The 22,028-nt window shown below is 39.5% G+C and overlaps 3 protein-coding genes across 5 annotated transcripts in view; 1 reads left to right on the forward strand and 2 right to left on the reverse strand.

The window, feature by feature from the left end:
• Nucleotides 1-87: 87 nt before the first annotated feature.
• On the forward strand, nt 88-6,542 carry dusp26 (dual specificity phosphatase 26). Of its 3 annotated transcripts, none has more exons than XM_008325166.3 (4): nt 88-824; nt 1,170-1,353; nt 1,893-2,104; nt 2,328-6,542. In XM_008325166.3, exons 2-4 carry the CDS (start codon nt 1,175-1,177, stop codon nt 2,537-2,539), a joined length of 603 nt encoding a protein of 200 aa, XP_008323388.1. In that variant the 5' UTR covers nt 88-824; nt 1,170-1,174; the 3' UTR covers nt 2,540-6,542. The 3 variants fall into 3 exon arrangements, with proteins under 3 accessions (XP_008323388.1, XP_008323389.1, XP_024917963.1); XM_008325167.3 differs by having other exon boundaries at nt 88-742; XM_025062195.1 differs by lacking the exon at nt 2,328-6,542 and having other exon boundaries at nt 1,893-2,319.
• Nucleotides 6,464-10,688, reverse strand: ppiab (peptidylprolyl isomerase Ab (cyclophilin A)). Its single transcript, XM_008325165.3, has 5 exons — nt 10,537-10,688; nt 8,066-8,096; nt 7,471-7,559; nt 7,209-7,381; nt 6,464-6,822 (listed from the first exon to the last, which is right to left on the reverse strand). Exons 1-5 carry the CDS (start codon nt 10,603-10,605, stop codon nt 6,687-6,689), a joined length of 498 nt encoding a protein of 165 aa, XP_008323387.1. The 5' UTR covers nt 10,606-10,688; the 3' UTR covers nt 6,464-6,686.
• Nucleotides 10,689-11,196: 508 nt separating this feature from the next.
• zmiz2 (zinc finger, MIZ-type containing 2) overlaps nt 11,197-22,028 on the reverse strand; it is a gene marked incomplete at its 5' end in the record, with an annotated part of 12,553 nt that continues 1,721 nt past the window's right edge. The window contains 16 exons of the mRNA XM_008325180.3: nt 11,197-12,468; nt 12,969-13,178; nt 15,306-15,418; nt 16,110-16,351; nt 16,468-16,536; nt 16,630-16,697; nt 16,786-16,943; nt 17,573-17,678; nt 17,821-17,952; nt 18,345-18,423; nt 19,072-19,213; nt 19,288-19,465; nt 19,569-19,631; nt 20,051-20,263; nt 20,528-20,746; nt 21,919-22,010. Of these exons, the coding sequence (XP_008323402.1) occupies nt 12,361-12,468; nt 12,969-13,178; nt 15,306-15,418; nt 16,110-16,351; nt 16,468-16,536; nt 16,630-16,697; nt 16,786-16,943; nt 17,573-17,678; nt 17,821-17,952; nt 18,345-18,423; nt 19,072-19,213; nt 19,288-19,465; nt 19,569-19,631; nt 20,051-20,263; nt 20,528-20,746; nt 21,919-22,010 (2,192 nt within the window). The remainder of the gene's footprint in view (nt 12,469-12,968; nt 13,179-15,305; nt 15,419-16,109; nt 16,352-16,467; nt 16,537-16,629; nt 16,698-16,785; nt 16,944-17,572; nt 17,679-17,820; nt 17,953-18,344; nt 18,424-19,071; nt 19,214-19,287; nt 19,466-19,568; nt 19,632-20,050; nt 20,264-20,527; nt 20,747-21,918; nt 22,011-22,028) is intronic.

A 22,028-nucleotide genomic window follows, 5' to 3' on the forward strand; every position in this document is an offset into this window, starting at 1 on the left:
CCAAAACCGCAATTCCCAGTGAAAACATTTATATTTTTAAGATACAGAAATTGGGTGTAATATTTCTGAATGATTTTGCTAAAAGATTTAATAATGGTTCAATTACATTATATATATATTACGAATAAATATATATATCATAAATATAAAATAATCAATAAATCTCTACGCCTAATTTCAGAGTATGTTAGTGGACACCGACAAAGAAAAGTCAATTTTCCCTGTCCTTTTTACTCGGTTTGTGATTCGACCATCTGGGAGCCGCTGTTAATATGCAGGGGATTTCCGGAATTCGGATAGACGTGGGATATCTTTATCATTCCGCATTCTGAGCAGCAGATGGCGACAAATCCATGCAATTTCCATTATATTTTGGTCACGTGAATGTTCAACATTGAATATATAAATTATAAATATATACTCCTTTATTATCCCGTCTTAAGGTGGATCTTTGTGCTGCAGCATTAAAAAGTGGCGATATCTTCCTGGGTTTTTACAACAGAGTGATGACGCCTCCTGCTGTGGACCTGAGGAAAAGATGCTGAAGCTGTGTGGTGGATGCTCATCATCATCATCACCACCAGCAGCAGCAGCAGCAGTAGTCTTCTCATTCTTCCACCTCGTCTACTCACAGCAAATAAATGAGTCAATATGGCCGCGGAGCAGCTCGCCCTGTAACGGCACCGAGACACGGACAGTCCACGAATAAAAACACAGCAGGACACCAGTTGGACAACGCAGGGTCAGTCTGCATCCTTTTTAAAACGTTCACATTTTCAGACTAGCGCAGACCAGGCTGAGTGTCCACCAAAACAAAGCTACAGGTAAAACACATGTTATATAAGATACCATTCAATTGGTGGCGTTTTTGTCCACTCTTTTAACGTGTAAATAGTGGCTGCAAGAGTTGATAACGGTATGAATGATAAATGAGCAGCAAATTGTTTCGATTAGTCAATTAATCCATCAAAAAAAAAATCAAGAAAGTGAATGAATTGTCAATGAAGTCATTCAAAAAGTGTAAAACCTTCAGCAAGTTTTCCTTTTAAGATTCCCTTTATATTTTAGCTCTTGTTGCTCACAGACAATGACTAATCATCAAATGTTGTTTTCATGTGATGACATGATAAAGCGGATGTATTCTCCTTTTTCTTTATCTTTATTTTTAGTTTAAATGGCGTTCATGTCCCGGTTCTCCCGGTCCCGGAGTAGCTCCAGGTCCCCCAACCGAAAAGACTCTGAACGGGTCTCACCAATTTTGACTGTGTCTGAATTGGAGCGGCTCCTCTGCACTGGCAAGACTGCCTGTAACCACGCAGATGAAGTGTGGCCCCGGCTTTACATAGGAGACCAGTGAGTTCGGGAAACCTCCCCACTCATTTGTTCTGATGTTTGTGCATGCATTATGTAATAAATATTTGAACATGTTTTGATGCATCATTATTAAGATCTTTCATTTGACCGAATGGATCATCAGCATTTTAGAAGTACATTAGGTAATGTGTTTTTGGTGTCATTGTTCAATAGTTCTATGATCGTATGTAGACATACAGTCAATGATGGGATCTTAGTGCACCTTTGTTCAGTCTTCTAACAGCAGAGAATCTTTGAATTGAGTCTGACATCACTTCTGCCATCTGCGTATTTTAATATTTCAAAATTCAATTACAACACAACACAGCAATATTTCCCTTTTGCTGATTCTATACTATTAAAAAATAATAATACAGGTGTTAGTGTTGTACACAATGTCTGAAGCTCTTCCGTCCCTGCAGGATGGCATATCAAATGTATTTAAACGACCTGTTAGAGAGTGTTGCTGGTGGAATATTTGTTTTTATACAATAAACTATAAACAACCTTAAGGATCTTCCTCTTCCTCGCTCCTGCAGGGAGATTGCATCAGATCGACGTGAACTGGTCAAACTTGGCATCACTCACATCCTGAACTGTGCACAGAGCAAGTGGCGTGGAGGAGCAGAGTGTTACGCTGGGATGAACATCACCTACCATGGCATCGAGGCCCACGACTCCCCCAACTTTGACATGAGCGTAAACTTCTATCCTGCTGCTGAGTTCATTCACAAAGCCCTGGCAAGTGGAGGTGAGGGAGTGAACGCTGCACTAACAGTAGAACTTTTAGTTGACACATACTGTTTACCATGCAGTACCATAGTACTACCAGAAAGATTGCTGTTGTTAGTGTGTAAGTGGATAAACTAGGTTTAACCTTAACAGTTCATCTGTTGCGAATTGTTAATATAAAATATTAAACAAATACTCATGTTGTACCTCAATGTAACAGCACATGTCCTATTCCTGCACAGGTAAGGTGCTGGTCCACTGCACTGTGGGTGTGAGCCGCTCAGCCACCCTGGTGCTGGCCTACCTGATGATCAGACAGAACCTAACTCTAGTGGAGGCCATCAAGACAGTGAAGGACCACCGAGGTGTCACCCCCAACCGCGGTTTCCTCCGCCAGCTCAACGGCCTGGATGGCATCCTGAGAGAGAGCCGCAAGACGGCCCCACAGAGCTGAGGAGTTGAAGACGTGAGTGGACACAAGTGCACGCACCAGGTAACAGCCGGTGATGACACCGAGGCGACGGAGGGTGGTCTGCAAGTCTAAATTAGTGGTTATACACTGGGTTTTTATTGTCACTGGTTTGTTTTCTGACAAAGCAATAACACCACTGGATGGTGATGAGGTCATATCCTGGCCGTACAGTCCGTCTAAACTGCTCCATACCTGTCTGTCATCCATGAATACGTAAACACCGAGGAGCCTGAAACACCAGTAGCTCCAAGAGGATTGAAAAACTTTAGGGCTCTGCATTTTCCAATTGGGGGCAAACTAGGAGATCTTTAGAGAAGATGAGGCTCTTGCCCTTATTCATTTATCATTATTGAGTTATTATTAGGTTATTGATTCACCACACGTGTGGGCGAGGATTATCTTCATTTATGACAACCGATTTATTGAGATAAACTTTGGGTGAAGCCTTGATCTCCCGTACAGGCTCTAGTCAAAGGTCTAGTGGTCAGGCAGACACCATCAGTGGGTTTGAACTAATTAAATGTAGCACAGAACACACCCTCTCAACTAGTGTAAGATTCATTTCTTTATGTAAAGACAAAAGGCTTTACATAAAGAAATCAAGCTAAAATGTTTTCATCTAAAACCAATGAAAATTTTGTTTTTTTTTATCGTACTGAACCCAGACACCTTTGAAGAATTGATAACTTACTTCAGATCTGCTTTTCATGTATTTTTATTATCTCAAGAGTATCAAAACGTATTGAGTATTTCTCGCTGTCTTCACATATCCAGAATTAGATACTATATAAAGGTGCATTTGTATAGTTACTAGATCAGATAAACATTCACACATATACACATTCATATCCACTCACACCATGGCTTATTGAACTAACCAGTTGTTAATTATATATACACTGTCCTAGCTTAGCTTAGCTAGGTGCTACCAGTAAATGCAGTTCATCCCAACCGTCAGTCGTGTCTCTGGATGTTGTTGTTGGTCCAAAGCGCTTATGGTTAAAAGTTATATAAAAACACTTTTGATGGCATATGTAGCAGGACAGAGAGTGTTCCCTTTAACAGACGTGGTGTGTCCATTTAGTTAATCTGCAATGGACACACACACAGTTCCTGGTACTAACCCTAGTTTCTATAGTGGAAACATGGCTTCATTTAAAGTCATGAACTATTGATATAAAAGAGTGAGACTGAGAATGACACAAAGGTGGAGTGCTCCTCCTCTCACTCCTCAGTTTGTTATTAATGTCAGCTACTACATCAGCCTTGACATGAAATGAAGGACAGTATTTCACATGGGCACTCTCCTACATTTTCATAAATCAAGTCGAGAGCAAAACAATAATCCAACCTGCTGTAGGACCTTGGTGGCACCTTCAAAACAAGGTCCTCGACTAAAGAATGTTCTTATAGACTTGTTTCCCTCTCTAACTTAAGACTGACATCAGACGGCACCATCCATTTATTATGTACGGCCAATGGTTTTTGTACAACAGTTTAAAAGGGACTGATCATCACAAATTGACTATAGGGAAGATTTTTATATTTTCACACAACTTACCCTCTCATACACACATTGGGTGGGATCAATGGTATTATTGATGCTAGTTAATCCCACTCATTGGTGCTTTAAACCCACCCTTCTAATCCAGAATAGCTGGTTCCATAAACACTCACTGTAAATGGTTAACGACCTTTAGGCTGGTATTTAACATCAAGTTTACATTATTAGCCAGCCATTACAAAACATTGAGGAGGTTAATGGTTTAATATGCCAGCAAAGGTGTGTTGACCGGGGGGAGGGTGGGTGTAACACCAAACACATGCCGTTACAACAGCTAAACACTGCCCTACAGTAGAGTGTCGTGTGATCAGCTCTATGGTCCTGCCCTCAGTAAAGTGTTGTTTATTCTCATGCTAGTGATACACACTAGGAGCACTAACCTGGAATTTAAGCAGACGTGTTTTACCTCAAGTATGTGCTTGTGACACTTTTGTGGTGGTCACATGTGCCGTTTTAACTACTCCATGAGGTAGAGAGTTTTGCTTCATTTGTATGTACTGCCAGATTTTATGTAGGGGCAAATTAAAAAGTCCTAAAACAGATTATACAATTGCAAATGGGGTTTAATTACGAAAACTTGTTAAACCAGGTCTCTCAGTTGTTTCCAACAGGTTTGAAGCCAAGTAAGAAATCGGGTTGTGATTCTGTGTGAAAGACTTCAATCAGGAAGGAGGTTTTTATACATCAATTGAGAGAAATAACACAGATAAATCACTTTTTGTAATCAATAAAGTCATTATTATTTTTTTTTTTTTTTAAAAAGAAAAATTGGTCTTAATATTATAGACTAAAGAAAACGAACAGACGCTTCGAGGACGGCGAGTGTAGTCGTGCTGGCCAGTAGAGAGACTTGAGAGCCGTTAAATCTGATGAAGTGAATAAAAAGCAGTTAAGCAGCAAGCTGCATCTTAACAAAATTGAAGAATTTTTAAAATAGAAATTTCCCAAGATAAATTCTAGAGAACACACAGACCCCTTTAGATTGCTAAATTAATCCAAAAATAGGAAGCCTGTGATACTAAATGAAGAGCTTTTGGGAACGACAAGAGCCTGCTCTTCTAGGGAAGTCGAATCTTAGAAAGATTTAGATTTAGTTAGTGGTTAGCTATTTTATTTTGGCTAACATTGTATTACACACTATGAGTATTATTGTTGTCAGTTTCTTTTCTTTGCCAAGTGAATGACACACAGATTCACACCTGCTAGGCTGTGGATCCATTTCTACAGTGTAAATGAAGAACAGTACTTACAGTGCAATTTCTACTCTGTAAAACCTAACTTCTACTATCACTAATACTGATACTACTGCCAGTGCTACTATTAATATCAGATTCTTGACTTTGAGAAAAACATTTTTTTTTTCTGAGGATCTACCTTTTGTGAACTATCGTGGTCACCGTTGCTGTACTGGATGTGTGTTTTGTAATTGTGTTTTTATTGTGCAGTGACTGATTAAAGGTCCGTTTTAATCCGTTTATAATTTTATATTTTCTTTGTTTTGTTTTTTTACATTAACATTTCTGTGGGGAAGTGTGATTTCTTTAGTGTTTTTTCTTAAGAAACTTTTAATAGGACACTAGTAAAAAACATGTTGATGCCTTAATCTGTGTACCTTTATTCTACACTTGTGTTTCTGTTTTTACTCTGAACTGAACTCTGATCATTTATATTTAGTTTTATTAATTTCTGTACTTGGTCAATAATAAAAAAAAGTACAATGCCAGACCAATTGTGCTGTTTTATGTAAAACCGGTTTACAACTAGTACTTGCTATTTGTAGTTTATATTGTACCATATATTTTTGGCTTACTTAGTGTAATCCAAAATTCCGATGTAAGTCTTAAATGTTCTAAGATGGATGCCATTATTTCCAATTTTAATAATTAAAACATGTCTCTCAGGGGTCTCATTCAGTTTGGACAAGTTTTATCATTATCTCTTTGTCAACTATTGTTTACATTTATTATTTACATTTCATATATGTTACATTTTACAAACGAAGTAACCTCTGTTTTCAGACGAGACAAAGACGCATACCAACCTACCTGATATTTTGTTCCATCTTCATAATATAATTCAAAATTGATGTTTATTTAAAAATTAAATAGTAGTCTTTGTTGACTTGAAGAAGTAGAAAAATAATTTCAATAACTGTCGAGAGCCGTGAAATAAGCTCAGACCAATTTGGTTTGATGTCTTTGGGAAATGATAAATATTCATACACACACTATTCCTTACTGACCTCTAGTGGTATAAAATAAAAGTGCACCCCAAATGTTGCTGCAGGTTGTTTTTTTTTAAACTGAATCATGACAGAAAGAGAGCAGAGACAAAGGCAGGGATTGATAGGTTTCATTGACACCTAGTATATTTTAGGTCATAAATAAGGACAGATCCAAAGACAAAAATATGATATAATTAGAGCAGACCAACATTGTTGTATAGGATAAGATATTTTTCCTACTGATACTGCAGTTGTGCAGCATGACAGACATAGGGGGGAGTAAAGGACAACATGCATGTGACAACAGAGCATAGGGTTTGAAGGAAAGTGAGTGTGTTGCACTATTTTAGTTCCCCACAGTCTGCTATGACGACCTTGGCTTTAGGGGTGCCACTCTTTGTGCCATACTTCTCAATAGCCTTGACAACTTCAAGGCCGTCAACTACGGTGCCAAACACCACATGCTTCCCATTTAGCCTGGAAAAGAAGAGGACACACAATTAGAATGCGGGGACAATAAATTAAAAACCAAGGAAGTTCTCATTTCAATACTGATTGCAGCCCAATCACAGTGAGGCTCAGCAGCCCAGGCTGATTTACAATGTTTAAACCGTTAAATTCTATTATATTTCTGATGAACCATCGTTGTAGGTAGAGGGTTTTACTTTAGTGATGCTCAATATCCAGTATGAAGGACTTGAAAAAAGTGCTAGAAATTGATTAAAAAAATGCACCGATGTAGTTAAAACTGTGATTTTTGTAAAGCAATGTATTTAAAATATTGTAAATCAATGATAACTCCGGACATCAGTCCACTTGTCTCATTATAAACAACACAGAAACAAAAGATTTCAGCTGCTCACCAATCAGTGTTAGCCGTGCAAATGAAGAACTGGGATCCGTTAGTGTTGGGCCCAGCGTTAGCCATGGACAGTATACCAGCACCAGTGTGCTTTAACTGGAAGTTCTCATCAGGAAACTTCTCTCCATAAATAGATTTCCCTCCAGTTCCATTGTGGTTGGTAAAGTCCCCGCCCTGTAATAAAGACAAACAAAGAGCAATGAGCATGTGTGTCAGCAGTCACAATAACCCAGAACGTAGCAAGGACCAGTCTGAATCGGTACCTGGCACATGAACTTGGGGATGACTCTGTGAAACGTGGAGCCTTTGTAGCCAAAGCCTTTCTCACCGGTGCACAAGGCACGAAAGTTCTCTGGAAACAAGGACACATTCACAGTTATATACTCAGTCATATAAGTCAACACATGAATCTGATGTTCTACGTGGACGCTGCACTGAGCTAATGAAGATGCAACTTATTCTTTAAACATTATGTAGTTATAATTTTATTTTTTTTCCTAAAACACCAGAATGTTAATTCTGATGAGTACAGATATAATGGTGAACAGAAAAGGAGCTCAGCGACCTCATTTCCATGGATCTTCTCTGAGTAGAAATCAGGCCGTGACTCATAATTTAAAAGAAAGAGTGCAGACTTCCTCTGCACCTGCCTCTTCCTTCTGACTCCTAACATTATTTATATCCACAGAAACACTCCAGTGCCAGGACTACAGCTTACTCTGCTCACTGCATCAACCACGGCCTACATTAAGGACAGACACATCACTTCCTCAAACATGGATGTTCTCTGACTTAATGATGCGTGTGGAAAACTTTGAGAGCTTTTCTCTGCCGTGTACTTGAGGCTGAAGCACCCACCTGCTGTCCTTGGGACCACATCAGCCCGCAGCTGGAAGAAAAGAAAGAGAAAAAAAAACAGAGATTTTATAATGAGTTTACTATAAAGCTTAATGAAATAATGAACTTAAATAAGGAGGAGATATGTTATACAGCAAGTATTATATAAGTTCGCTATATATATTTTTTCAATAAAATATATTTATGTATATATATATACACACAAACACACGGCAAAATTAGTGTTAATGATGTTAATTCATTAGTGAAATCAGATGTATCAGATGTATTGACATGCACTGTATACCCAAATATTCCACATCCATATATCAGTTTCAAATACAGGCTAGATGACATGCATATATATACATATATTATGTATGTAGTGTGTGTCTGTCTCTTATTCATATATAAACAAACACACACACCAACACTTATATATATATATATTTGTATAATAGCCAAATCAAAACAAATATTTCACAACCCCCTGCAGTCCCTCTGCACACCACTTGTTGGCAAACCACTTGCAGACTTTTTTTGATCAATGGGATGAAAGTGAGGAGACATAATATCGTACATAATCTAAACATTAGTAGTGGTCATTGTTAGCCTTTTAATTCCACATCAACACTTTGGTTTTTCTGTTCACAACAACTTGCAAGCGACGTCAACCGTTCTTCAGGTGTGCGGCAGTGGTTGCTCAGTGGTTAAGGAAGTGGACTTGGGACCAGAAGGCTTTAGGTTCGAGTCCACCAGCTGTGGACTCCCCACACACTGCTCCCCTGGTCCTTAAAGCTGCCCACTGTTCACTTTGGTGACTCTCTGGACAGTTCCTTCATCTGTTGCCAGTCAAGAGCAGCTAACGCTGCTTCATATGTTCTGTAAAGGAAAGTAATGTATGGCGTCTTCTTTCATTTGTGTCTGTTATCTGCAGTGTTTTCTTGTATTTTCCACAGATAACTGTTAAATACAAAACAGAGTCACGGTCCATAAAGGAAGACTAGGAACGTAGTTGAGACTACAATCTGTATTGGGTCACATCCTGTTTACTCCAAATAAAGTGGTACAACTTGTCAGATCTCTTTGCAAACAGGATGTGTCTAATGTAAGTCTGTGTCATGTCAGGGCTCAGCTGTCAAGCATACGTCGCCTGCACCTGACTTCACTCACTGTCGCAACACCAGAAAATTATACCAAGAATACCATGAGGACTCTCTGAGTGTGGTCAACACGGGGTTCATGTGTCAATCTGTGTTCAGTAATTCTAATAAACATCTTATTGTGTTGTTACACATCTTGGAAATGTTTAACTGATAACAGCTGTAAATGTAGCTTTCATTTTCCCCACACACCAGTTATTCAGTGATGTTTCTTTGAGCCAACTCGGCTCAGCAGAACACAGAGAACAGGTCAGAGTAATTACATTAACAGTGTCTTCCATGTCACACTGTGGTGTAGTGTTCCAATGACTAATTAAATATTCAAATATTTAAAGTCCAGGTACCAGACATGGAGAATGAGTGTCATTGACATTGACACAAGCAAAATGGCCATAGAATATAATAGGTTTAAAACAAAAAACTGATTTACTTTGATCAATTATAATTTTTTTTATTAAAAATTATTTTGTCAATTTTTGTCTAATTTACAATAAAGTAATCAGATTATGCCATTGGTAATGCCAACAGGATAGTGCCCCAGTACTGCGGTCCTGTGCTGTGTCCTCCTGACAACAGTTAAATATGGCAGAATGATATGAACATGTCTGACAATGTCCCTAAAAGATATCTTTTTAGCAACAAAGAACCACATTTTAACTGAGCATGAAAATTGTTTAAACATGAAAGTACAAATATGATACATACACCCTGCAATAGCGTACCACTAGCAGTCCACACACCCCTGGTTGAAAGCCCTGGCTTAAAGTAGAATTATTTCCATGGGAAATTGATGGATAGATGGATAATTTAACTAGAAATACTGTTTGAGGAAATGCAGGTGCCGTTGCTACCAATTAAAATGATACAAATTATTTGATTTTAGAAACATTTATTACTGCTGATCATACAGTCTTATTTGTCTATTTACTTGTCAGCCCTGTGTGATTGACAGAGGTCGTTTTCTTAAAACAATCCAAACCATGAAGAGAAGATTGTTGCGGCGGATGGAGATAAAGATAAAGATGAAGACGAACCTGCTGCTGCTGATGGTAATGATAAAAATAACACTGCTGATGCTGTTGGGCGTTACCAAGGTGCAGAACTACCTTCTAGACCTGCGGGTAGCGATGTGATCTCGCTAGGTTATAATTCATCCAATTATATTCACACGAAAGGCTGTTTTTATTTTTTTCTTAGAGCTAATCAAATCGACACATGCCTTAGAGCAGAACCATTTGACAACTTGTCTACCACAACATAAACCAGCTCGGAAAATCGCAAAATAAACAAAAATAAACGTGTCTATTTTATAGTCGTTAATTCCCTCACCTCCATGACAATTCGGCCGACGTTTTCGCCATCAACCGCCATGTCGAAAAAAACTCTTGGATTCCCCATCTCTGCTACAGCAGTTCACTGAGTGAAATCGCTCCACACAAAATATAGCTTACAGTTTCAGCCCAATTTATATTATGCTTTCAGTAAACGCTGACGTAAAGCTGATGGCAGCGAATCAGAGCCAAGGGCTTGCTGGTGGCTTAAAAATAGACCAATAAGGAAGAAGAGCAGCAGAGGACGGTCCGGTTCTGCTCTGAACCGCAGCAGTGACCACACAGAAGGGGTCTCGGGATTACAGAATCCAGCACTCCACCTACGGCGGCCATTTTGACTCAAAAGGAACAGTTCAGTTCACCATTGCTTAGATGTTTTAGGCTTTATGTAGACTATATTCACAGAAAGTATTTTTCAAATGTACCTGCTATTCTATGGTTCTTAAGCAGAAAAACGAATAAATTCAAAGTTTTGTGAAGAAAAAATTAGGGCCAATTTTACACTGTCGATACATGAATTTAACTCTAATTTTGATGGAACTAAGCATTAGACCAAAAGACAAAAAAAGCAATATTTAGTAAAATGTATAAATATTCTGTACAAAAAGATTTAAATTTTTTAAACAATATTTTAAGGCAAGAAAGAAACTCTTTATTTTCAAATAAAATGATTTTAATTATGATTCTGTTTTACTTTTAAGAACATAACTGTAGGTACCACAACACTCATGATTTAAAAAATAAATAGAAAATAATAGCAATTACAATGTGTTACAAAATATGTGCAATAATTTACAATTTAAAAACAACTTCTTATAAATTTGCAGACAGTTTCCAAGTACAATATTCGTTTTTCTAAAATATCATTTGCTGTTGCCTTGTTGAGGCATCGTCAGATTTAAAGAATAAACTCGAGTAACTTGAAAATCCACAATCCTAATGTGTTTTCTGCTATGCCTGCTAAGTATCATAGATGTATGTGATGATCATGTATGTGTATATATGCAATCTGTATGTGAGAATGGCCTCATTTTACAGCATATGTACTGAAGCAATGACGCTGTCTTGTACTAGCAACATACAGTATAGGAACGACCACAAGTCACCTTTAAATCTGATGAAACCTGTATGAAGTCAGCAGATTATACTGAACATCTACCTTCACCCTGCTGCTGCTTGTTACATAGAAAACAAAACATACGAAGAACTTTCAAAAGCTTAAAAATGGCAGACGGCATCAGAGTACAGAGCAGTTGGAGTGCTTCCAACATCTAACCACCAACACCAACACCCACTGAGAGAAGGAATGAAAATGAGAGAAAGAGAGAGATGTGAAATTTCTCCAGACAAGGACCTATTCTTAGTACAGTTAATCATTTCACTTCTACTGTATGTTCTACAAAAAGTAATAAATAGTCCTTCCTAGGATTTTTACTTATTGAAAGAGATGTTGAAGTAGACTGTGAAAGTGTGATAGTTTGTGTACACAAAGAATTCTAGGTCCTTTCTAGGACCTGACTAAGAAAGATTACATCTTTATTGTAAGGATCAGTGTGTTGTAAATGTGGAGGTTTTTGTGCACTGGGATGAACCTTTGGTCCGGGACCTACGTTCTTGAAATTAAGGTAATCAAGGGTCCTTCCCTGAAGTACACCAATTAACTGAGGGATAGGATGTCGTTTCTGATTCTCACAGTGGTAAAGGTGGTGAAGCAGATTAACAATTTACACAGACAGTGAAGCTGCTTTGTTGGTTTGGTTTAACCCACTTCCAATCTTCACTCATTTAGATTCTATATTAGGACACCAGCAGAGGACAAACTTCAGTTGTTCTCAAAGAGAGACAGCAGGTCGTCATTGCTGTTGTTGGGGAGGTCAGGAGGACCCAGGTAGGACAACAGCTCATCGGGGTTCGTCAGCTCAGGAAGAAGCTTTATAACAGAAAGAAAAAAAAATGAAAAAGAATTACAGGCTTTTAAATACAATGATTTTAAATTGACATTTAGCAGCACAAGGTTTTTTCCTCTGCTGTTCAACAACAACTCCAAAACAATTCTACCATATACAGTACGTAATGGGTTCCTAAGTGGTTAGAACAGGTTTGTAGGAGACATTGGTTAATATGCAAAGATGTCCTCTTACAAGGAATTTCATCTTTAGTAGCTCAAGTATAATATTCTGTAATTTGTTTGCATAATTAGATATCCTGAACTATGCCTTTTCTAGATGTTTCTTAAAAACTTTTTTTTAAATGTTGTCAACAATCCTGTTTTGCAGTGGTGCTTGAATAACTCAAGTGCAATTCAGTCACTGAAATGTCTCAAATAGACTTTGATAAGCAACAAGTTCTAAGTAATTCATAATAATTAGACCTACAAATAACATAACTAGTTCAGTCTCAGCTGATAAGGGTCAACACATTATCACTTACATCCAGTGCAGGATCAGCTCCCTCTCCTCCAGGAGCCCCATTGTCCCCCAAACCAAAGGAGCTGTTGCTTTGTAGCCGTGAATTCTGGGTATTAGTATTCTGCTGAGACGGCGGACTGCCAGTGTCAGTGTGAACACCAGAGCTGTGCTGCTGCTGCTGCTGCTGCTGCAGAATGTTCTGTGAAAGTTCCAGCCGTCCAGGAGGTGTCTCCTGGTAGGAGACACAAAAAGAAGACAACAAAAGTACAATCAGCTGATTTCTGAAGACAATAATTACTGTGATTCTAACATTAGGTCACAAAAAAACTAAAGCCTTAAAGCCAGTACTTCTTTTTACATGACCCCAAGTCACACATAGACCTCCCCCCAATCCTCTAGCATCCCCTCCCCACACACATGCATAAAAGGGAATATCAAAAGTACACAGTAGCTGTATTTAAATCCCAGGTGACTCACATTATCCTAAAGGGGATTCAGTCCCCACATGTACCCCTAGAGGGAGACCAAGTACCACCAGTGGTACACATGCCATAATTTTAGAACCACAGCCCAAAGACATTAGGCAAAATAGTACACACCAGAAGTATGTGACAGGAAAGGATAAACACAAACTCACAGCAGACAACCAGAGCAGCTGTGAGAGACATGCAGTGTGTGGTTCAGAGGCTCAGTACCTGGTAAATATCTCCTCAGTCAGTGCTGTCTACTTCAGGGTCAGTTAAAGGCTCTCAACTCAAATCACACAACCAGAAGGAAAAGACAGTCAGAACTCAGTATTGGCCTGTTCAGGTCATACAGTTACAGGGTGACAGTGGCTGTGTCCTTTCCTCATTACTGCAGGGTCTCTGTGTAAAGTGTATGACTGAACTACTAGCTTTACGAAATAGTACAGAAGAGTCCCCTTTATGTCTCTGTCTCTCTCTATATGTCTGCCTGTCTCTTTCCATCCACCGGTGTCAGTCGAAGGCAGTGGTTCTTAGGGTGGGAGTGCACCCCGCTGAGGCAAAGTTAATGTTTTATGTGCATGCGTAAGCACCCATGTTCGCTTTAAGCAGGAGAAACAGTGGCAGGAGGAGTGGCAAACACACTGAGGCATCACGCTGCAGTAAAAGTACTAGGATTTCTGATACATTTCAACAACTAAGGCAGAGAGTATACATGAGACCTGACTGAAAGGAAATACTACACAGTAAATCCTGGCTGACATTTTTGAGCTAAACTACTTCACTCTAAAATGAACACCTGTCTTTCTGCTGCTCCCTGATAAAAGACAAATGTTTGAATGTGATTTATTGTCATTGTGACAGCACACAATGAAATGTGACCTCTGCCTTTAGCCCATCACCTTAGTGAGCAGGGGGCAGCTCAAGCTAAGCGCCCGTGTGTTGGCATGGTGCCATGCTCAGTGACACCTCAGGGGCTGGTGAATTTAAACCTGCAACCTTCTGGACTCAAGTCTGCTCACCTTAACCACCAGGCCACCAATGGCCCTAATTATTAATGATAAACTTCATACAGAAAGTGTATCAATAATCAGTGGGTTCCTTTTGCTTTTGGTCAAAAACACTAACCATTCTACTACAGTGCACAAGTTAAAATTGTCAAAATTTTTATTTCAAGGTTTTTCTATCTTGTTCTCAAGTAAAATGTTTGAAGTGGTAAATCAAGACCACACAACACATCAACAGATTTTCCCTTTATAGTTACATTGAAACAGACAGCCCTTCATAATGTTTACCTTTGTTATTCTGTAGTGGCATAGTCAGCCTACCTTTGTCCACTTCAATCCACTTATATACTGTATATAGAAGATATGTATGCTTTTTTGTGGTTCATGTGAAGTGTAGAGTAGTAGTATAAGCAAAACATTTATGGACTTGTATTTCATCTCCCCTTAATGGTATGCACTTAATATAAACATGTTATGTAAGTTTACATTTAATGTTATGTTAAAAAAATTAAACAACAATGAATGACATTTGATATTTGGGAAATATTAGTTGACTGATGAAAAAATAGTGGAAAGATGAATCAACAAACAAATAGTCGTTAAAGGCAGCACACGTGGCATCTTTACTTTTGGTCTAAACCCTCGGATTTCCTGGTCCTTTCATGTGGTACTAATACTATCGCTGGTTTTGTGAAGACATGTTTATTCCTGGTGACTTTCCGACCATTAGGCGACACTAAATGTCCTCAAAGAAAAGAGAAGAAAAAAGCCTTGCACTTAATTCCCATCACAGAGGCCAGAGGCCAAGTCAAGAAAGGAAACCAGGGAAAGGTCTCTGTGTGTTCACTCAAATGTTTGCTGATGCAATAAATGGAACGGAGGCCTGACCTGCTCAGGATGGTAGGGGAGAGATGGTGGACCCGATGAAGAGGAGAACTCTGTAAGTGTCGGTGTCCCAGGAGTGTTGGGGAAATCTGTGAAGCCTGGGAATCCATGGCTCCCTGTAGAACCAAAACACGACGAGTAAGAAGGACACAAGGATATAATAAATAATAATAAACTAATTTGTACTATATTGATCCCATATTTGGGAAACGGTTGTGTTAGCAGCAGATATGTTGTTAACAGGCTGCCCCTAGCAAGCGCCAACATGTGGTTCCGGTGTAAATCTAACCCAGGACTCTCTGTTTCTGAGGCAAGCGTGTTAACCGCTACACGATGGAACCGACCAACTGACCAAGACTAGCACGCAGACACTCACACTACAACAACAACAACAACAACATCAGAGGTCTCTATCAGTAGGTCAAGGGGTCATAGAGGTACTGCGAGGGGAAGGTTGTGAAATTTTAGGATGATTAAACATTATTTATATATTTACATTTGAAAAAAAATGGCAAAAAGTTAAGCATGTTTATAGAATGCAATAAGACTAGTAATTTAAACCAGTTTTATACATTTTGTTTTATATTGAGAAGTCCGTGGTCCATTTCTCCATTACCTTGTAGGGTCATTGGTCTGAAAGACTGGACTATAAGTAACTGGTGTTTCAAAATGTGTGTATATAACTTATATATTTATATACTGTACATGATGCTTATGCATGATGATAACTAGATGTGAACTATATTACATAACCTTCATATCCTTCAGTCATATTCAGTCAATAAAACAGAGCTGACTAAGTATCACCTGGCCTGTTGTAGTCAGGTGAAGTCCTGCCTCCTGTGGTCAGACTCTGGTAAGGCGAGGATTCTGGTCCCAACGATGCAATCATTTCCATTACATTTGGGAGCACCATGTGACTCGGGCTCACTGTGCGGCAGCGTTTAAGGACCGGACCATCAGGTTCCTCCTTTATGTGCAGGTCTGGTTTGACAGGCACCGGCTTCCAACCGCAAACTGGATCTATAGTGATCTCCTCATAATCAGAACTGAGGATGGGTCAGAGAATTAGGAACACCTCTGGTTCATGAATGACAACAGAAGAAATAAAAACAGTTCCGTGTGTGTTTTTATTTCCAGGTATAAAACCCATTGAATTGCTTACTTTTGTATGTAGACAAGTATACCAAGCATGTACTGGTCGACCTCGAGGCCCTCTAACACTGCAGTTTTACTGTGGACAATAGGAACAGGCCATTAAGTAAAGTCTGTGCAGCAACAAGATGATGTGATAGACAGTGGAGCATTGCTTTATTCAGGTACATACTTGCAGACAGGACATCGCCACGTTCCTCTTTCACAGTTGAGTTGTAAGTAGGACTCTAGGTCAAAACACTGAGAAATAAAGACAACATGACATCAGACTTCTGGAGGGGCCTTCCACTGTTTTAGTTCATCCTATACTAGTAGTCTCAGTGTGTACCTGTATATGCCGACAGTCAAAACCTCTGGCCGGCAACTGGATGCGTCTAAAGGTGATTGGACACTTGAGAGAAACTTTGATTGCTGTCTGCTCCACACCATCTTCGCCGTTGACACCAGGAGTCCCAGGGATTGTACCACTACTAAAATTTCTCTTTACTAAAACAAGGAGATGGTTGGTCCGTTTATTCAACAGTAAGGAGAAGTCAGTGCTTTACATACAAAATAAATATGGCATTCCACAACTGGTATGATCTGACACTGAATTGAAAAAAAAGTACAGGAGCAGTGTGACCAAAGGGAACAAGTTATTTCGTTTTGACTTATTCACTTTTATTTAAGCTGTAGTCCTAGAAAAAAACGTCTGGATTTTCCACTGACCAACGTTAGCTTTAAACATAAACAAATTCGTACTACTACGCTACAGATATTCTGCCTGTAACACTGCTGCCATCTACTGTGATTCCAATGTCACTGCTTGTCTTACACACGTACAGTATAGTGTTTATTTCACCTATTCACAGTATGTTTATTAAGAGAGAAATTAAGGAAAATTAACGTCATTAAGGTCAATAATAACTGAGGTTTTCCCACTAATGTCCTCAGATGAAGTGGAAGGGTCAAGTTCACCAAACTCACTGAGGTGATCTTGTTCTAGTCCCTCTGTCCCTATGGACATTGGGACAGTAACAAACTGTTGGTGCAACAGTTTGTTACTGTAGTGGTTTAACAGAAAATGTCCTTACTTAGTGAGAATATGTTTAGAAAAAAAGCTCTCTACAACTCACTCTTGATGATGCAGTGCTCAGCAGGCAGCAGTCTTTTCTTCATCAAACCCTGCAGGACTGACCTCACCGTAGGTCGATGCACCAGCTGCAACATAAACAGGTGGGACTGGGGAGTGGGGGGGTGGGGGGTGGATGGTGGGGCGTCAAAACCAGCACATGCTCCGTTCAAAACAAGTCTTAGATCTTAGATTTTTTTTTAAATCTTATTATGTATTTGTCTTAAATTTAGAGGCATAAAAGTCACTTACACAACAGCAGGCTGTTACTGTGATCTGTACGGTGTTCCTTCCTGGCTGACACACATGCTTCAGGTACAGGGGCTTGTGGGAAGTTTTATTGTCTCCTCTCTCAATGGACATAGGAGTTGCATTAACACTAACCTGAAACAAGGGGTAAAAACACATAAAAATCATATATATATACATACATACTGTATATATGTATACACATATATAGTATATACATACATAATGTATATATGTATACACATATATACAGATATATATGTGTGTGTATATATATACACACACAGTATATCTTAATACATTTTTAAAATATAGATTAAAAAAAACAATTTCACTATTGTCTCATTTGTTGCTGTAAGGTTTTATTTTAGCTAAATAAACAGATCACTGATCACATTCCTGTCAGTATGCCGACATTCCAGCTATACTCACAATGGCTTAGATAATCATAAAAGACAATCAAATAAATGAAATTGACCTTTAGAGTGTAAACAGGAGAGAAGAAGAGAAGAAGAGGTGATACTTACTTGCACAGAAGCTGGCCAGTTCGTGTTCATTTGTCTGTCCTCGTGGTGGTAACACTTAAACTGCAGCTCCAGGTCAGGTCTGCAGGGGGAGACAAAGCGCATTTGGTCAGAGAGAGACAGGGTGGGGTTATCAAACATTCCTCAGATGTTTTTTCCTCTTTTGCTGTTTATCATTATGTAAGAGACAGAGGTTAGGAACACTAAATACACCCTGTGTTACCAACAATCACAAACGAGGACTGGACTTCACTTCAATGCATCTTCCCCTGTAATGTGTATATATTAAACATTTGGAGCAATTATACAATAAAAGCCCCACAGCTTGGGTATACTGTAATAGCACAATTACATTTCTTTTCTCTTAAACTGAATCACATTATAAGAAATTAAATTGTTTGGAAAAAAGTCAAATTCCAAGAAATGTCAGCAGGTGAAGTGCTTTTATTCATGTGTTAAATCAATGCAACCAAAATGATGACTTATTACTACTATTAATTGCACTAGCATCCCTACTCTCATCCAGGCACTCCAATGGCACACAGCTTGGGCAAGTTTGAGTCATGACCTTATATAATATTTTAACAATGTCAATTTCTGCTCTTTTTATAAAGCACTGTTATCAGTGCCATTCAATTCTAGAAGAGAAAGCAAAAGAACAAGAAGATAAATGAGAGGATGAAGACAAATAAATTATAAAAAAGAAAAAAAAGAAGTGACATCCTCCCACCTCATTATGAGTGTTTTGTAGACAGAATCTCGCAGGTGGAAGGCGTGGTTACTAACAGCCAGGTTGTGCTCCAGTCTGAACGGCTCTAACACAACACCATCCCTGACAGGAAAAGTTAGCCGCAGGTCATCACTGGGGTTTCCTGGAGCAGGAAACAGAAGAAGTAACCACTGACTCAGTTTATGATGTTAATGCAGTGCAGGGCTGGGGTCTCACCTATTGACGGTTGCTGGCTGTTGATGTTGGCTTTAGTGTCTGGTGGAGGGAATGGAGGTTTTGTGTCCGCACCTGGAGATAGGTAGGGTGGTATGGAGCTGCCAGGTGTCATTGGTGGGGTAGGGTTTCCTCCCATGGGTGAGCTGGGGTAGCTCGGCATCATTCCACCCCTACCTGGCTGAGATACGGGAAAAAACACAATCTTTTCTATTGCAGTACTGTTCTGCATGGCCTTTTAAAGTGGTGTCAGTGTTTGAATCAACAGTGCAGACACGGCTTACCTCGTTTATTGCAGCGGCCTGTGTAAAGGCATTGAATCCCGCCTGAGCGCTGAAAGACTCTGACTGTAGAATAAAAATAAACAATGAGCTAATGATTCATTCATAAAATAGAGAACATAAACTTATTTAAAATTTAAGAGGACTGACTTAATTTGGTAACTTAAAGAACCACCAAAATATTTGCTGCCTTATCAAGTAGGTATTACTGTAGGTAATATTACTGTTAACTTTCCTTAACTGACTGCACCTCTAGTGTCAGTTGCCTTTTTTCTGCTGTTATATTTGCAGCAAATGTGTGTTTTTAAGCTGCTATCAATTTATTTGTAGTGCAACACTATAATTCATTCACAGTGACTCAGAAACAGTACGTCTCCTGCTGCACAGAGGTATGGAAACAATAATAAATGAAATGATTAAGCATTAAGGGAATGGTAGTCAAATTGTTCTCTACTTAACATCAGTGTTTGGTTGGAACTGGTTACTTTGTAATACTGTGGAGGATTGAGCTGCCCTGGTCCTGGAGGAAACTGTACTGGGATGTGTGATCCAGAGGTGAACTGTGCCATGGAAGGCAACCGTGGGGTGGTGTAGGAGGGAGAGGGGGCACATCTCTGCTGGGGGCCAGTCGGGTACTGCAACGTCTGGTTATGGTAACCTGCCATCCCAGTAGGACCATACTGCTGCACTGGAAATCCCTGAAAAAAAAAACCCAGACAAATACTGACCCTCTGCACTGCATCTCCCACAAATATAGAAAATAATATCAGAGTTTATTACCCACTGAAAAATATTTTAAAAAATGAAGAATAATCATTTCAACTGATCTTCTGATAGAGCCACAGAAAAGAATCATGAAGAGGAGGTGAGATAAGATCAGCATAACATTTGTGTAAAAGCTTTGACACTAGATATGATATGTTACGTGTTTAAAGAAACCCACAGTAAACCTCTCCACTGACCTCAGAAGGGAAAGGTCGTTTGAGCACATGCGGTCCGCTGGGATAGCCTCCGTGCTGTGCCATCTTTTGTATCTGTGCAGGATGAGTGGGATACATGCCCACAGAGGAGGGGGGAGGCCCAGGTCTGGAAGGGACCATCCCAGTAGGGTTCATTGCTGAAGGGCCACGGGGGCCTGAATGTGACAGGAACTGGGTGCTGTATGGAGGTGACCCACTCACCTGGAAGGAAAAAACCCAACTCAAGTCCGGTACTAGACAAACTTTAGCCTTAGATAACCACAGCATTGTTTTAAGGTTAGAGGGTAGATTTATTAAAGATGATGCTCTTGCCCAACACAGACTCTGCCATTGGAGCACTACTCTGTGCTGTAGGAGATACAGACTCCTGTAATTCCATGTTGTGTTTCCCCATCTGTAAATGTATTTAATATACTACTATCTGCCTATTTATTTTTCTTTTCTTGCCACTGTGTAACAATGTCTTCTTGCAATTTGAGTTTCCCTTTTTGCTAGTGAAACAAACCAGAGGCATCTGGTACGGAATGTTCTTTCTGTAATAGGAAAATTAGATTTAAAAAAGTGCTTGGATATGTCTTGGCTGTGTAGACTTTCATTCATTCAGGGTTTGGTTTTCCAAAGTGTGTGAGTCAGCAGCAACCTGAGTTGAAGTCACCATCTCATCCAAGAGACGTCTGAAAGTGTTCTGAAAGAACAGTAAGCGATGACGACCTTTAACCTCTGTGATGTCTGAGGTCTGGTCAGTGTAACATGAAGGCAGTGGTTGGTCTGACTGGCACTGCCACCGATGGTCAGCTTCAGTATGACTACTTACTTGACCTAATGCCATTCATGTTCCTTAAAGCTACAGTGAATGTGAGGAGAGAGAAGAGTGACAAACCCCCCCCTACTCCTCTATCTAACATGGGAACCTCCCAGTCATCAAATGGATGTTCTTTTCCTGTAGGTGAAGACACACAGCCTGATTACCTCCTGTCAGGTTGCTACTAACGCATATGATTAGGAGTTTTGAAACATGGACAGACTGCATGGGCGCTGAATGTCTCCAAAACAGACATAAAAAAAACATAGATAAGATCACCAGGCAAAAAACAAATGTATTGGAGTGAATGGGAATTATTAATTCCATAAATGATTTTTTAGTGTTTTCTTACTAGTTAACATTGTGACAGCTGTCATGTTAATGCTGCCTTAGTCATTGGACTTAAAACCAACCATATTCATAACAACCACACACTTAACATCCTTATTATATAAGTAATGATTAACCACTAAAGTCAATGTACTTTGTTTACTTGTTCTTGATACACAGGTTCACAGTCCCTTCCACCCAACAGCAGTCTCCACTTAAACCAGTCTGTTTTCCTGCTTACCTGTCCATAGCTCAGCTCCTGCTGCTGTTTTTCCTGGATTGCCGCAACAGTTGCCGTAGCAGTGGCAGGTGCTGTGGCCGGGGGGGGCGCGGGCGGGGGCACGCGCGGCG

Source organism: Cynoglossus semilaevis, chromosome 14 (genome assembly GCF_000523025.1).
Source record: "Cynoglossus semilaevis isolate Cse_v1.0 chromosome 14, Cse_v1.0, whole genome shotgun sequence".
Taxonomy (NCBI): Eukaryota; Metazoa; Chordata; class Actinopteri; order Pleuronectiformes; family Cynoglossidae; genus Cynoglossus; species Cynoglossus semilaevis.

Coding starts and splice junctions, on each gene's coding strand:
- dusp26 (XM_008325166.3), top strand. CDS start 1,175: ATGGCGTTCATGTCCCGGTTCTCCCGGTCCCGGAGTAGCTCCAGGTCC. Junction 1,354..1,892: donor CGGCTTTACATAGGAGACCA/GTGAGTTCGGGA, acceptor TCGCTCCTGCAG/GGAGATTGCATCAGATCGAC. Junction 2,105..2,327: donor CAAAGCCCTGGCAAGTGGAG/GTGAGGGAGTGA, acceptor ATTCCTGCACAG/GTAAGGTGCTGGTCCACTGC.
- ppiab (XM_008325165.3), bottom strand. CDS start 10,605: ATGGGGAATCCAAGAGTTTTTTTCGACATGGCGGTTGATGGCGAAAAC. Junction 7,382..7,470: donor TCCCCAAGTTCATGTGCCAG/GTACCGATTCAG, acceptor TCTTTATTACAG/GGCGGGGACTTTACCAACCA. Junction 6,823..7,208: donor TGCACGGCTAACACTGATTG/GTGAGCAGCTGA, acceptor CTTCTTTTCCAG/GCTAAATGGGAAGCATGTGG.